Source organism: Oryzias latipes, chromosome 8 (genome assembly GCF_002234675.1).
Source record: "Oryzias latipes chromosome 8, ASM223467v1".
NCBI classification, from domain to species: Eukaryota; Metazoa; Chordata; class Actinopteri; order Beloniformes; family Adrianichthyidae; genus Oryzias; species Oryzias latipes.
Window position 1 is genome coordinate 3,293,830 of NC_019866.2, and position 16,125 is coordinate 3,309,954.

General features: G+C 42.4%; 3 protein-coding genes across 5 annotated transcripts; 1 reads left to right on the top strand and 2 right to left on the bottom strand.

Moving 5' to 3' along the window:
- Positions 1–537: 537 nt before the first annotated feature.
- Positions 538–3,254, top strand: ifi35 (interferon induced protein 35). The gene is made up of 10 exons (XM_023957329.1): positions 538–639; positions 879–905; positions 1,031–1,105; positions 1,263–1,421; positions 1,490–1,606; positions 1,685–1,829; positions 2,020–2,129; positions 2,207–2,390; positions 2,472–2,581; positions 2,685–3,254. The coding sequence occupies exons 2-10, from the start codon at positions 891–893 to the stop codon at positions 2,889–2,891; spliced, it is 1,122 nt and encodes a 373-aa protein (XP_023813097.1). The 5' UTR covers positions 538–639; positions 879–890; the 3' UTR covers positions 2,892–3,254.
- Positions 3,255–4,424: 1,170 nt separating this feature from the next.
- On the bottom strand, positions 4,425–12,335 carry LOC101168042 (branched-chain-amino-acid aminotransferase, cytosolic-like). Of its 3 annotated transcripts, XM_020705060.1 has the most exons (12): positions 12,135–12,335; positions 12,011–12,104; positions 11,004–11,063; positions 10,411–10,611; positions 10,213–10,323; positions 8,309–8,428; positions 8,077–8,240; positions 6,278–6,420; positions 6,113–6,198; positions 5,908–6,048; positions 5,748–5,822; positions 4,425–5,394 (listed from the first exon to the last, which is right to left on the bottom strand). In XM_020705060.1, exons 2-12 carry the CDS (start codon positions 12,026–12,028, stop codon positions 5,353–5,355), a joined length of 1,161 nt encoding a protein of 386 aa, XP_020560719.1. In that variant the 5' UTR covers positions 12,029–12,104; positions 12,135–12,335; the 3' UTR covers positions 4,425–5,352. The 3 variants fall into 3 exon arrangements, with proteins under 3 accessions (XP_020560719.1, XP_011476096.1, XP_011476095.1); XM_011477794.2 differs by having other exon boundaries at positions 10,411–10,762; positions 12,011–12,335; XM_011477793.2 differs by having other exon boundaries at positions 10,411–10,905; positions 12,011–12,335.
- A 124-nt stretch (positions 12,336–12,459) lies between these two features.
- hsd17b14 (hydroxysteroid 17-beta dehydrogenase 14) lies at positions 12,460–16,084 on the bottom strand. The gene is made up of 9 exons (XM_004071165.4): positions 15,833–16,084; positions 15,719–15,757; positions 15,542–15,633; positions 15,379–15,445; positions 15,189–15,280; positions 14,361–14,465; positions 14,223–14,290; positions 13,197–13,293; positions 12,460–12,786 (listed from the first exon to the last, which is right to left on the bottom strand). Exons 1-9 carry the CDS (start codon positions 15,912–15,914, stop codon positions 12,640–12,642), a joined length of 789 nt encoding a protein of 262 aa, XP_004071213.1. The 5' UTR covers positions 15,915–16,084; the 3' UTR covers positions 12,460–12,639.
- Between the last annotated feature and the right edge of the window lie 41 nt (positions 16,085–16,125).

Here is a 16,125-nt window from a genome sequence, read left to right on the forward strand (position 1 = left end):
TTATTAAAACTAAATAGAATACTGACAAAAATTGCTTTACCTTTACAAAATAATTCTAACTTAGCCCAGAAAATTAAAGAAACAAATTTAACTTGAGAAAGTTGAAACCAATGCATATAATACCTATATTTAGTTGTATATTTTTATTGCTCTTATTTTACTTTATTCACTACTGACACAACGCTTTTCATGTACAAAAGCAAGTGATTCATAACCCTTGTGCTATCTTAGATGACCCCACCCTCACATTGAAGTGTTCTCCCTACCATGACAAAGGTGGAAAGATTTCATGTAATCCATGGACACCAGTGAAGATCACAAATCATTGAAGAAAAAAGGTTCAGAGCACTGTCTAGTGGGTCTACATGACCCAACTCCCAATGTTAAAATGCCTAGGATAGCACGAGGGTTAAGAAAAAAATATGTGAATGAACCAAACAAACAAACGATTAAAAATGAATTCCTTTAACTGCCGTGCACTGGAAATGTACGGATATTCCGACAGTGAGTAAACGCATCACCGCTCGTGTTTGTGGAGCGCCCTCTGGCGGACAGAATCGGCAGGTGGTTCATCTTTCGCGTTAACTCAGAAAGGAAAGTGAAAGAATGACATTTCAGACCAAACAACGAATGTAGAAGGTAAGGTAACAGCGAACTGGGGGTTAGTAAAACAACATAACCAGTGAAGTCCCATTACAATGTTGATATTTAAACAGTTAGAGCGTTAAATATCGTTTGTCCTCCCGATATTTTACATAGTTTTTTATGTTAGGGCAGACTCGTTATAAAACTCTGCTCTCTGTGGTTTAGCTTCTTTGTGAGATCTGCTGCGTAGATGAAGTGAAAACACAGTCATATTTGTTTGTGTTTTATTTTAGATCACTTTCATCATGTCATCAGAAGAGGTGAGATGTCAAATATCTTTTTTTTAAACTTTTGTAACATATTAAACTCCGTTTTTGACTTTGCTGATTTAAACAAAGGAGTGTGAATTCTTGGAGATCTAAGCGTCCGTGTCTGTTCCCTTCAGGACTTCTCACTGGTGGACTCCCAGCTGTCTGACGACACCCTAGAAGGAGTCCAGAACTTAATAAGCAACCAAAAGGTGCTCAAATACACTTTCACAACAAACCACAAGATGCTCCTGGATTTTACCACAACATTTGTTTAAAAATTGCTCTACAATGTAGATAAATAGATAATATTTCAGTTAGAAAAGTAGAATAAAAAAGCCGTGACCCCTGCTTCCTCTGTGTCTTCAGAAAATCTATGATCTTCTGCTGGAGGAGCAGAAAGATCTGATTCACAGCAGGGATGACCGGCGGGAAATGACCAAACAGTTCAAGCGGCGCACCGAAAAAATGACCCTGGATTTTCAAAAGGATGAGCTCTCCTACCGAGACCAGCTCACACTGGAGAAGGTGCCTTCAAGGTCGCTTAGAATCTGTGTCAGGAAGAGCAATAGTTGATTTCCTCTGTGCCTCTCCAGGCAAAGGTGGACCAGCTGAAGCAGGAGGAGGGCGACCTGATGAGGCAGATCCGGCAGGTCCAGGCTGCCATCAAGGAGGAAGGAGTTCAGAACGATTACCTGAGAGAGCAGGCAGACGTACGCCAACGCCATGCTGGCCTCTCTGCAGCTAGATCCTACATGCGGCCACTCTGAACCCGCGTTTGTCGATTCCAGGTGATCAAAGCCATGCCGGACAAGAAGCTGGTCTTCAGAGGGGCGACGGCAGAAGCAGACGACTGGGAGATGTTTGAGATGAGGTCAGAGGTCATTTACCCGATGGAAGGAGGAACTGCGCTGATCACCTTTGAGGAGGAGGACGGTGAGAGTGCATGCTTTATGTTTTCCCAAAAATGAGAAAAGGTGATGAGATTGTGATATGTGTGTGTTGAGGTGAGCAAAACCGCAGCGTGTTTAATGTCTTAAATAAAAAGAAACGGTAAATTACTTCATCCTGCAGATCTACTGTTCATTTCTATAGTTGCAAGAACTTCCCTTCTTTCAAAATACAGTGGCGCAGAATATTCTGGACATGAAGACTCATCATGTGGACCTGGGAGGCGACTGCAGGATCACCGTGGAGAGCAGAGCCGTGGAGCTGATGCTGCCCAGCGCCGCGGAGGTGACGCAGCCGCGGCCGACGAAACGACAGCCTCCAGGTCTTCCGGCGCCGACTCTGAGTGTCGCTCTGTCCTGCAGATCAACTCCTCCGTGTGCCCGAACCGCATTCTGGTGTCCAACCTGCCCAAGATGGACGAGGAGATCCTCAAGAACAAACTGGAGATCCACTTCTCCAAATCCAAGCACAAAGGGGGAGAGGTGGACGAGTGCGAGTACCTGCCGGACTCTGGAGCCGTGGTCGTCACATTTGTGGAGGATAACAGTGAGCGCTAAAATTTACTTTGTAAAAAAAATAAAAATAAATAAAAAAAGTTCTTGACACTTTAACCTTTTCTCCTGTCAGTCGCCAAAGGTTTGACAGAATGTGAGTTCCACGATGTGAGGATGGATAAAAAAACGTCCCACCGAGTCAAGGTGACCCCTTTCCTGAACGGAAAGATTACAGACCTGCAGGTAACCCTGATTATCAGGGGGGGGGGGGGGGGGGGGGGGGGGGGGAGATGTCAAATGTATTTCTGACAGCCTGAGCCTGTTTTATGTGCCGTTTCCCGGTCAGACTCGGATGACGACGTGTCCCCGGACGGTGCTGCTGACGGGCATCCCGCATGTCATGGACAGGGAGACTTTGCAGGACCTGCTGGAGATCCACTTCCAAAAAAATGGCAACGGGGGAGGAGAGATCGAAGCCATGCTGTACAACCCGCTGGGCCAAAGCACCTCGGCCGTGTTCCGCAGCGTCTCCCCCGACTCACAGCGGGAGTAACTCCACCTAAAGAGGAGTTCCTCAGGGTCACAGCAGCCGTTATTTGACCACCTGAGTTTAGGATGGTGGAGGATTTATCTCATGTAGGTAAAGAGAACATTTATCGGATAACGCGTACCAAAAATAGGTTTTTAATGTCTTAATCGTGATTAATTGGCTGCATTTTAAAAGGGGAAAAAAATGACTTTTTAAAAATGTTTTTAAATTGTGAATGTAAAATATGTATCTATGGAAACAAAAGGAATTTTTATTCCTTTATTTCATTACCTTAGTCTAATTTAATTTCATATTCCTTTTGTCTGTTTTGGAGGCTAATGAAAAATAAAAACCAAATAAACGTGAGATTTACATTTTTTAAAAATACGGAAATGCCATTATCTATGTACGAGTACAGAGCTCCATAGGTGAGACGTAGCTTATTCCTATCTTAATCATGTTATTTAATATTATTTAGCACACACATTTATTTTATGAAAATCTGAAACTTATAAACGTCTTTTTCTGAAAGAGAAACATACTTTTTTGTCTTTAAAAAAGAATCTTGTGCTTATTTGTAAACCTATAAAAAAATAAGAAAAAAAAATAAGAGGTCTCTAAAACTCTAATTGATTATTGGTTTCATCTGGAATAATGACTTTGTTTCTTTTGATCCTTTAATTATTTTATTGCCAGTTTTTAGTTTGGCATTACATACATGTGGGAAAAAAATGTAATTTTGTCAATGATAAAAAAAGCAATGATCGCAAGCAAAAGGTGAAATGGCAGCAGGCTCATTTGTAAACGTCGATTGTAATGTTTACATCAATGAGTTATATCCTGTTCAGCTCCTGGAGCATTATGGGTAATGGGAAAAATGTCTTTCGTTCAAATGTTTTAAGAGTAATTTTTTTAACTGATAATTTGGTCAGTATTTTAAGTAATTAACATTTTTTAATTAAATACAGGAAATTTACAAAATAAAAGCAGAATAAATCAGATTAGCCAGGAAGCGGAAGTTACGTTTGACAGCGCCGCTGCACTTCGCGGTTTCGTCCGTATTTAGACACTTCAAATTTAAATTTAAATTTATTAAGATTATTGACGTAAATTTAGTGATTAAAACACTTATTGTACGAGGGGTTTTCCAAACTGTCTGCATTAATTATATACATAAATAAACGAAATTCTTTTAAAATGGAATAACTAAATAAAAGTATAATGTGGACGCAAGACTCAGACATGCTACATTTGAAAGAGTTTTACCTCTAAGATCGGTTTAATACCTAAAAGAGAAAATTCTGTTATGATAAAAGCCACCTTCCGCTGACTCGATCACGTGATCATAGATGGGCTGTGGTTATGACATGTTATGTCCACAAGGGGGCAGCAGTATAACATACTTACATACTCACATTTACGGGATATTTTAAAAATTTGTTACATTTTTTGTATTTAAGACAACATGATACCATACAGAAATAAAACAGCTGCATAAAAAGAGCCAGATATCTCCATAGAGGAGTTCAAAGCTGCAAAACACCACAAACGCTCAGATTCACAGGACTTTAGACGAGATTTTAATAAAAAACCGTCACATCTGTATGAAGGTAACAACCTATTTAAAATAAACTAATCTTATTTTTCAGCTATATCTTTAGTGCACAGCCTGGAACAAACAAATCAGCAGTTGAACAAAGAAACAACGTTTAGGCACTTAAAGAGAGATGTCAGAATGAAATACATTAAAAGAGAGGAAACACAAGACAGCAAGTGGCATACGGTCAGATGACACAGACGACTTTGGAAGACGCTCTAATTTCACATGGAAATAGGATTAAATAATTTAAAACTTTTGGGCGTACATTGTTCTGATCTCAGAGTCGTTGCTCTTGAACGTCGACCATCTTCTCAGTGCCGCTGTTCTCTTCTCTACGTTTGTGCGCCGATCACCAACAACAACAAAAAAAACCCCAATAGACATTAAAAACCGTTTGTGTTTCCTCTCAGCATCAGTGCAAACTGCTGTCAAGGTGATGTGGCCCCCCCGAGAACGACACCAGTACACAACAGCAACACAACTTCCACCCATTCACCATAATGTCACAGTCTAAAGTTTGGAAGAGAACAGCACACGCTGCAGGATACCCACAATGCTCTTGTGAACATCTGCTGATGGGAAAACGTAGCGCATGCCGTCTAGAGGTGAGGCGCCGGACATCCAAGTCCTGCACGCCAAATCTGACGCCAGAGCGTTCTTCGGGAAACGTCCATTTGGGGGGAATAAAAGCCGTAAATGACTGAGAACTCTTTCACCGAGTTCTGAGAAGAGTCTGCAGGAAATGGGGGCAAATCAGGGCAACGGGGGTACTTCTGAGTGAAAATGCTGGGGTGAACGATAGAAGGAAGCGGAGCTGCTGGTCGTCTGAACTGGAATTACACGACTAACGGTTGATACGAGTGGCATGTGTGCAAACGGGGCCGTTTAAACGACCAGCGGCGCCCAATCGCTCGGCGTGCGTCCGTACTGGAGAAAGAGGAGACAAATAGTCAGCAGGAGGAGGGGGGGGGGGGGGGGGGGGGACAAACAGTAAACTGACAACAATCCTTTCAAATTAAGAGCCAAACTGTTCTTCCACCTCTGAAGAAGAGTGGAAATCGTGGAAATTTAAAGGCCGCAGAAACACTTTTTAACAGAAAGGGGTGTAGAGAAAAGTTTAGTGGATGCAGAAAGTGAAGAATAATTAATGCATAACTGCAAACACATTTAGATTAAACACATCAGAGATCCGTCCTTTATTACAGTTGGACATTGAAAATAATCCAAAGGTTTGGGCGTTTTTGGTGGAATGAAGCTGCACTGAGCTGCAGAGATCTCACCTGAATGTCCGTCAGCTCCTTGAAGAACCTCTTTGCCAGGTCCGGACCGTTCTCCATGGTGGGGATGTGGTATGTCTGCAAGGCAAACAGGAAGAAAGCCTCAATAACCAGCTGCCCGGCTCCTGCAGGGTCCAGGAGACGTCATGAAGGAGCTTCCTACTTTTCCTTTGTAGAGGAGCTCGCTGACCGGACAGACCACACAAGCTGTTCCGGCTCCGAACACCTCCAGAACCCGTCCAGCTTCCAGAGCGGCGAGCAGCTCCTTCATGCCCATCGTTCGCTCCGTCACTTTAAACTCCCCCTGGTGGCGCAGAAAGGAGACTCAGGGTCTCGGTGACTGACAGCTGTGGGTTTGATGGTCTTACCCAGCCTCGAGCCAGGTCCAGCAGGGACTGCCTGGTCACTCCGGGGAGGATGAGGCCGTCCAGACCGGGAGTCACCAGCTCCCTCTCTGTGTGGAATCACAAACGGTGAGACCATCTCTGCACTGCAACGGTTCAGGGACAAAGCAGGAGTCGAGAGAGTCCGACCTCCGTTCTGCTTGGTCCAGTAGACGAAGAAGTTCATGGTGCCGACCTCTGTGACCTCCTCGTCTTCTCCGTACAGCCACAGCACCTGCTGGCAGCCTCGCTTTGAGGCCTCGCTCTGCACGGCGATGGTGGGCCCGTAGTTTCTGCGGAGACACCGCCATGACAACGACTGTAACCACGCCCCCACGGAAAGGTTATGGTCTCTGACTGCTCCCACAATATAAACTCTCAGATTTATTTCTACTTCCTTTTTTTTAACTCCTCCTGTGGTTCATTAATCTATTTAAATATACATTTCTGAGTATTTCTTTATTCACATCGCAGTGAATCATGAGAGGACGAACAGAAGCAGGTTAAAAACGAGCTTCTTTTTGCAAATACATTGGACAAAAACTAACTCGTGGCCTTAAAAAGTAAAAAAAAGAAAAAAGACTTTAACGGCAGACAAATTCTTAAATGATATTAACATCCTGATCATTATAAGGAATCCCACTTTAGACTCCAAGTGTTGTCTGACTGACCTTAAACTAAAGAAAATACAAAAATTATTCTATATATTTCCAATTATCACAGTCAATTAATTACAGACGGATTAGAACATTTTTTTCTTATGGGGTTAATCTTTTTTTTAATCAATAACTATTGCTGTTCTCAAACAATAAAGAACAAATGTTTATTGTTTACTTGCATGAACGTTTTATTAGAACTCCACTAAAAATGCGTCTTCCATTTCTCCTGCTGTGCACGCGCCCCGCTTCGCTACTATGACATCGTCAACATGCGACTTTGTAGTTCTGCTTTAGAACTACAAGTTGTACGTTGACGACGTGACAGCAGCAACGCGGCGTCATCAACGTGCGACTTTGTAGTAAACAAGTCCTCAACGCCACAACCATTATATGGATTATGTAAGCCTGGAAAAGCCAGACGAGGTGTTCGTTATCAGCGTAGAGGGATGATCGCACCAGCTGTGGAAAAAGGAATATATATTCCATATATTATGGTATAAAGAAGAAGTTTGAGGTCAATGTTTTGGGATTGCTTAAAAAAATGTTTTTTTCTAATGTTTTATGAGGTAAATTTGAACACTGTGGACCTGATGTTTTGTTTTCTCTTGATTGTTTTTAGATTGAAAAAAAAGATCCTTGTTAGTTTAAAAGTAGGAACACTTCCTAAAATTATTTTCTTAATTGTAGTTTGATCTTTTACGCCACAATGACACACGTTTAAATGAGAATACAGCGGCAAAAACTGCAATTGTTAGATGAAAAATATTTGCTATTAAAAATTGATTAATTACAGCTCATCATGAATGAATCGCTTTAAAAAACAACTGCATGACAGCACTACACGTTTCCTCCGTGTCTGTAGAGACTAGAATGACTTTGATTTGTGGCGTTTGGCCTAATAAACCCTACACGGTTAGAACGTACGTCTGCACACGCAAAGTTCTGCTCCGGTTCCAGCAGCAGCTGGTCTGAAACCATCAGAACCAAGAAAAGGGAAACTTTGAAGGACTGCAGGGGATTTGGAGCTAAATCAGTGACTCTGGTGTTTCCAGGTCTTCTGGTAGGGGGAGGAGAGGTTTTTTCCGGCTCAGCGAGTCAGGCAGAGGAACGTGAGATTATGTAATCGCTGCAGGCGGCCGTATTGGGGGGGGGGATTACAGGCCACGTGGAATGAGAGGGATTAGGTTTAGAGCAGAAGGTCTGCATGCCGTCAGCCCTTCATTCTATATAGTATATAGCTGTGCTGCTGCAAAATGTCCAAATGTTTCAATTAAAAAAAGAAAAGCTCACCCTCCCATCTTGTAGGCCCCCACCCCTCCTTTCCAAGCTCTGACAAACGAAGGGTCTGCCAGAAGAGACACCGGGTTGAAGGTCCCCGTGCTGAAGTAAGGTCCCACCGGGCCGACGATGACGAAGATCAACGCACTTCCAGGTCGAGCCACGCCCAAAGAAGGCTGGACAGAGACCAGAGCAGTCAGGCAGAGCTTCATCCTGCAGCTGCAGGGGGGGCGACGAGGCTGACCTCGGTCCCGATGAAGGTGGGTCTGATGTACAGGCTGGCATCCAGGGAGTACGGGACCCACTCCTGGTCCACCTCCACCAGCTTCCTGATGCACTCCAGCAGCTCCGCCTTCTCGAAGAGCTGCAGAAAGCAAACATTTTGAAGGGAAAGTCTCCCGTCCGTCTGCGTTCCTGCAGGTTAACCGGATCACCGGGCAGAACTTCCAAACATCTCCTGATCCCACCCTAAACTGTTTTCTGAAGGTAAACGTTCACATCCAGAAGATTCGTTTTCTCTGAAACTAAATTCAGGGAAAGAATCAAGTGGAGGATTTTTTCTCTCCTGGAAGTTTATCAATGACCTTGTTGGAAAATTCCAGGTTAGGAATGTCTGGTGTGAAAACCGAGAAGAGAAAACCTAAACAGTCTGAGCTAAATGAAAAGCAGTGGGTGTTTTAGCTACCAGGAGCTGTGAGACGGGCTGTTTTTCTGTCTCACATGAGGGTCGGGTCACCGTTTTAAGGCTTTATGGGTCACTGATTCCACAGGAACACTAATCTAAAAACAAAGCTTTGTCCTAAAACACACAGGATGATTCTCCACCCAATCTAATTTAAGGCCATGGACCGGTTTAAAGTCAGACGGTGTTTTTACGGATTGATTTGCTGAAAAATCTATTTTCTATGGTAAAATGAAATTTGGTTTAAAAAAAGAAAGAAAACTATGTGAAACTTTATTTTCTGTAAATATTTTACAGAAAATAAAGATTCAATGAAACAACGTTGTTGATTTGTAGACGTTATTTCTGATTAATAAAGTTCAATAAAGGCCTCTTCTCTTTGCAGGGTTTATTTTTTCATAAAGTTGCCGTTTAAACACCAAGGCGCTCAGATTCTTTCAGTGCAAAAATATGAATCATGTTTTCAAATGAATCTCGTGTATTTCTCTTGAACACAGAGGAGAGTTTTTCTGTGCTGAAGTTTCTTAACAGATGCCGTCTGTTTAGTTTGGCTGCAGGAAAATTCTTGTTTAGTGTTTAGTGAATCTTCACCTGCTGTACAACATTTGCAGTCAGTTTAAACTTGGACCACTGAAATGTGATGTCAGTTTCCTGGCTTTGAAGGTGTGACGAAATAAAAAAGCTTTTGTTATTAATTTATAGTATTAAACGTGAATCCGCCGTGTTTTTTTCTGCCACTTTCTGTTTCTTTGAAGCTGAAGACTTTTCCTTCATTTCTGCCCACAGAAACTTTTCAAAGAGGTTTTTTTTTTTTTTACTAACTTTGTTAGTTTGATGCTTCAAATTTAAATTGCAGGATATGAGGAAAATTTGCCATATTAGTGATTTAGATAAATGACTTGTGATACATGAACAAATAGTAAATTAAAACACACAACTAATACATCATTTTCATTTCACTGCAGCTGTTTTATTAAATAAAAGTCAAAATAACTTGAATTATCCAGCAAGTTATCTCAATAGGAGACGGGTAAGAGGAAGACAATGTAGGTAGAATGTGTTTGTTTTCTGTTTTTTTAAAACTGTCTGTGTGTGTAAACACATTATGGTGACTTAACGTTTTTTATGATGCAGGTTTTGCACAATCTGGTATCGCGATGTTGATGCAACGGAGCAGGATGGATAAGACACATGACCGAGACCTGAAGTTTTCTAAAATAAAACTTCCTTCAGTATCAGAAAACAAACAAATCTAAGCTAAAGTCTTTTTTTTATTTTGTCTGTGGTTCACAGATCGGTGCCTGGGGGGAGCAGTGACCTATTATATAAATGGGTCTAGAGGATCTATGTTATGTTCAGAGAAGAGCAGTTAAGGAAACGCATTCCTGCATCCACAGGTCTGATTGCACTGTTTTCTCTCTTGTGTCTCATCCTAAAAGCTTCGGGGGTGTCGAGCTGTTACTCACTGGAAGGCAGCTTCTCTCTGCACTGCGATGCATCCGCTCCATGTTCAGCATGGGTCTGAACAGGCGAATGTGGTTGTCCACGCCGCGGAACGCCTTCATGCCCTCAAACAGCTGCGGACACGACAAACGCAGACGTTTGAGTCCAGAACGGCATCGTTTCTGTGCGAGCGTAGCTCCGATTCCACCACCACCCGTTACCTCGATGGAGTAGTGAAGGGAGGAGCTGGCCGGGTGCAGCGAGAGGTTCTGGAAGGGTTTGATTTGCGGCGCCTCCCAGCCGGTCTTCTCCGACCAGCTGACGGTCAGCATGTGGTCGGAGAAGTTCTTGCCGAACAGCAGCGTGGACGGGTCGGGCTTGGGCTTGCATGCTGCGTTCCGCTGGATGGTGAGATCCGCTGCCTGAGACGGAGAAGGACGAGTAGAGCGGAGAGCGGGAACGTGGACGAGAGCAGAGCAGGCCGCGGATACAGCGATTGTTCTCCAATCTTAGTTATTCGTAAAGCATGCTTCATTTAGTGGCAAGTTATCGTCAGTGAAGATGCTGACTCGACTGTTAAATTAATCAGGATTTAGCAAACACAATTAAATATGATTACAAAAGTAAGACAGAAAGAAAAAGACAGAAGGAGGAGGAGGAAACGTGTTCAAATGTTACTTCCTTTTTCCTTTGATGCTTTACAAACATCTCCTGCTCTATAAAACAACAGGGCATGTGAAGACGTCACACCAAAGAATAACCGTGTCACATGATCTGGAAAAAGGAAAAAAACTCTCAGCGTGTTCCTCGTTACCTTGAAGGAGCTGACAAACCGCAGAGAACCGGAGAACGGGACAACTCGAGCATGAAGCACCTGCAAGGAAACAACAAGTCTGAACGCTGCTATTGAAATACCCCCCCCCCAGCAATCCCTCCATGGTAATAATTCATCAGAACGTTGAGGTCTAGATCGGCTTGTTCCTCTCAGTCTGCAGACAAAGCTCCTGCCAAGAGCCACAAATAGAAACAACAACGGATGCCAGAGTCACACGACAACAATTAAACCCGTACAAGCTAAGGGCAAAGTGTTGTTTTGGTAAACAAAGGGAACCGAGGACTGGGAATTTATTTAACCTGTAATCTGAGAGGTGGTGCTTTTGAATCCCAGCGTGATCCTCGGCTGTAATTTGAGTGTGTGGCAGATCCACGTCACCCAGAGGAACACAGGCCCAGCATGGATGATGCTGATCACAGCTGAATCAGGTCCAGCTGCAGTTTCACTGGATTCATGACGTCAGATGAAGGTGAAAGCATTTTCAGAATAAAACAACCTTAAAAAAGGTTTGTATTTTTTAATCGCTTTTGACCTTTACATTAATCTCAAAGACATTTAAGGTAGTAAACACAAATAACATTAATGCAAAAATAAGTAACTGTTAAAAAGTCAGAACAAAAGTTTAATTTTGGAGGTTCACAGGTAAAAACAACAACCACCTTTGCAATTTATGATCTAAATCCGATTAAAGCCTGCAGAATATGCTTCCTAACGACCTTTGGTCCCGCGTAGGAAGCAGCACAGTTTAGTAAAAGAGTTACGTCATTTAAAATATCATCTTTTTTCAACGGAATTTGGTTGCCTTGTTTTTCCAGCGCTGCTGTTGGCGGGACAGACTCCGCGCGCGTGAACCCCGTGCCTCCCCGGGTTTAAATTAACTAGCTTCTTCTTCGGCGGACGTTTTGTCCTTAAGTGAGGTAAATAATTAACCCGAAGAGTCCACGTTAACAGATAACAGACACACACATATCAGTAAATGAACTCACTGTCCTCAGCGCTGCCATCTCCGCCGATTATCCAGGCTAAAGTGTCCGTGCGGAAACAAACTGTCCCGTCAACTTCCGTTCCGCTCAGTTTTCCTTTGGGTTCGGTCACGCGACTCTAATCTTGGATTATGTTTTCTCGTTCAAAACAACCTGTAATATGTTAATGCATTTCCTTCTTATTGATATTTTATTTAAAAATATTTTATCAGAGAGTGTCTGTGTACTGTCAATCAACAGGAGTGTTAAACAGCTGTGACTGTATTGACTGGATTAAAGAACCAGCAGGCTTTCTGGGGGGCGTGTTGGGGCTCTTGATTCTGACTGGTGCGCAGGAGCAGAGGTTACTGTCGGTCACAGAGAGCTTGAAGCTGATTGGTCCATAAAGGGGAGTGATGGAGGTCAGGTTGCAGCTGTCCTGAATGACGGTTTCACCTCAACCATGACATGTGTACCTGAAAATACTGTACTTTATTTGATTTCTTTAGTAGCTTCTCCATTAGTGCACAGTATTTTTTTTAGTAAACAGTATCAATATGAAGTGATATTCAGGTGTTGGCATAAATATCACTTCATAGTATGAGATTAAGGGGATGTTAGTTGGTTAAAGGCAACAGTTTAAGACAGGAAATTCAGGTGTTGATCTGACTCTTGAAGCCGTAGTTGAGTTCGGCGCCCCCGCTGAGCACGAGGTCGATGCCGGTGCAGTAGGTAGCGTCAGCAGCCAGGTACAAAGCTGCCAGTCCACACTCGGCCTCGGTCCCCATGCGGCCCATCAGCTGCCCCGGGAGAAAGCAGCAGAATGAGCGGTCCATTGGGAAAAAAAAGTGTTTTTGTTCTTATAAAACGACTCTAAATCCCTGAAGATTTGAGGAAGCTCAAATCCAAACCTTTGTTCCTCCGTCATAAATAATGCAGTTTAGATCCAGTTCCTCTGTCTGCATCACATTTACATGGCAGCTTTTAGAGAAATGTGTTTTCTGTGGAGATCCTGACGTTTGCATCACATTTGAGTTTCAGCACGACTATTTCCTTCACAGCAGATCTGAGTAATAAGCTTCAGCTTTTTCTGCCTTTTCTGTGTTTAGCTGGTGCATTTGAAACAGTGAACCGGGTCAGACAACACTTCCATACGTGCTGCTAAACAGCCTGATTTTACAGTGCAGATGCTTTAAACTGAAGGTCCCACCTGAGCATTTTCTCCCATCTTCACAGCGGCGGCGGCATCTGCCGTCTGCGCAGCTAGCTCCTCCCACAGAGGCGTCATCACGTTACCTGGAGAGATGCTGTCCCACATCACACAAAGGTGTTAGCAGGGCAGAAAAGACCGACAGATGTCAAAATAAAAGCAGTTTTCTTTCTTTTAGTAAATATCCTTTAAGACCCACTTAGATGATAATAGAGTTTTGGGTGTTTTCAACATGTTATTGACATCTTTTTCTGAGGATTTAAAAAAACAAGCTTTAAATTTAACTTCTATATATTTCTTTTTTCATATTGTTGTGAATCAGGAGCAGATTTTTTTTTTAATCCTGCTGCTCTGCAGAAACTATGTTTAACACAGATTAATGTGATACAATTTTTAATTTATATAATTAAATGTTTGTTAGTTTGCCGCATTAGAAATGAGGCTTTTAATGTTCTGTTTTTTAACACAACTAGAAAAAGCTCACAAAAACTAGGAGCTTCTGTGACTGCAGTGTACCTGCACTTTAACATACATTTTTTCCTCTCTCCTCAAATAAAATGTACATTCATTCTTGGTCCAGCTTCGTTTTGTTTGTAGTTTGTAGTTCAGGTCTGGATGAACGTAAAAAAATGAGTACAATAAAAAAAAGAGGGGAGGATGGAAGTTCCAAAGCGTGCAATAAATAAATAAATACATGTTAGGGAGTTACAGCCAGAGGAAGTAACAAAGGACATATTATGGCACATACATTAAGATTTAAATTTAGTATCAAGAGATGGAAGTCCATAAAGAAAACATTCATAGTTACTTAAGAAAAACAAATACATATATACTAATATTTTGTTCTTTCTTCAATTAATATCTGAAAAGTAGCATTAAAATATTTAAAAAAGTGCATAAATGTTCTTACTAAACCACAAAGGGATGGTTTTACTGCCTTAATGTACATCAGTTATCAATGTGGTCACAACTGAGTAATTTATTCTTCAGCTTAAAGTAAGGCGTGGAGAAGTTGGGATGCCTCACCAGTTCACTCTCACGTGGTATTGGCTCTCATCCACAGCCATCGCCTTCGTCATGGAGATGATCGCCCCCTAGTGGAGAAAGTAGCGCATTACAGGAGCCGCCTGACTGCCTTAAGAACATCCTTCCAAATTCACTCACTTTCGTGGCAACATATGGCACTGCATCTTTCTGACCAATAGAGCCCACGAGACTGGAAATATTAATGATGTTTCCCTGACGCTGCCGCAGATATGGCAACGCAAACTGGAGGGAGACACACAAGGACACAAGATGTTAGAACAGTCCTAACTGTGTTCTGATTAGGGTTCTTGTTACACTCTAAAAAAAGTATTTGGGCTGTAGTTGGAAATATTAACTTTTTCACATTGATCTAATTTAATTATTCAGTTTGGTGAAAATAAATCGTTTTTTGAGTTCATTAAACTTAAAAATGACATTGTTATTTTACTTTTAATCAACTTAATTTGATTAAGTTGGTGTAACTTCGGTGTGAAGCTGTCAATGCGTCAAGACATCATGATAAAGAATTGTGGGATACCATTTTCTTTGCCTATCTAGGCAGATTGGGGTTTAAGTGTGAGTCCATGTGTTTTGTTGTCTAGCTGTTTTAATTTAAACTGTTGTGTTTCTTTCTTTCTGCACCATGAGTTAGAGTTGAGAGGATGATGTGATTTAATTAAGTTAGATAAACTTATTTCTTTTTTAGAGTGTAGGGTTCTTATTAGGAAAAGTTCATTTTCTATTTTGGACATTCATACACTACAATTAAAAAGAAAATCCTTAAAACAAAATGTTGTCCTCATAAAGCATCTTTGGTACTAAAAACTAACACAAAAAGAAAACTGTGAACCAATGTTTTCATATTTTTACTACTAAAGGCTCTTTTTATAGTGATTTTGCAGTTTTATTCAAAATAATTGAAACTAATGTAAAATAAAATGTTCTTCTAATCATAGAAAAGTTTACTTTGGAAGCCAGGAAGTAGCTGACGAGGTTCAGGTTGAGCAGATCTCTGAATTCCTCAGCTGTGGTGTCATCGATGGATTTGTGCGGAGGGTCTGAAAATCACAACAAACAAACAAAACAGCAACCTAAAGGTCTCCAAAAATGTCTTCAACACGTCTGCAGGAGGCCAGAGAGGTTTGAGCAGACTCACGCCAGCCTGCGTTGTTGACCAAGCAGTCGATGTGTCCATGCAGCTCCACGGTGGAGGAGATCAGCCTCTGTGGAGGTGGGTGGGAAACAAGCCCCTCGTCAGACTGGATGACAGAAAACGCCAGTCTGGTTGGATGGATTCTTGTAATAACCCAGAACTTCACCTTGATGTCCTCTTCCTTGGTGACATCACATCTCACAAACTTGCAGGATCCTGGTCCGGTTCTGTTCAGTTCTGCCTCAACAGTGTCACCTTCTGCAATAGTGACACAATTAAGACACTTCAAATAGGCCTAATTTGATAATGTACAAGAAAAGGGAAAGACTGTCTCTTTGCTGACCTCCTAATGCACAAAACACCACTTTGGCTCCATTTCTCACTGAAAAACAAACAGACTTTCAGGGAACTGGACTTGAACCTGCAACCCATTTGGAAATGTGGACAGATCCAATACCAAAGGCCTCGGTAATCCCTCTGCCGATTCCTCTAGACCCTCCAGTCACAATAACAACTTTGCCGAGGTAGCGGAAGGACATGGTGTTTGCGCTTTTCCTGCACGGATGTGCACGGAAGCGCCGCAAAGCCGCGAGCCGGTGCGTCCCGCAGCGTCCTGCAGCAGGAGAGGCGAGCGGCGGGTCTGTGCTCTGCGGGAGACTCACAGAAACACCGCGACTGGGCAAAGGTCTGCGTCTGCACCGAAAAAGAAACTATGCTGCATTCAAGCGCCGCTGGGAAGACTGGAAACTC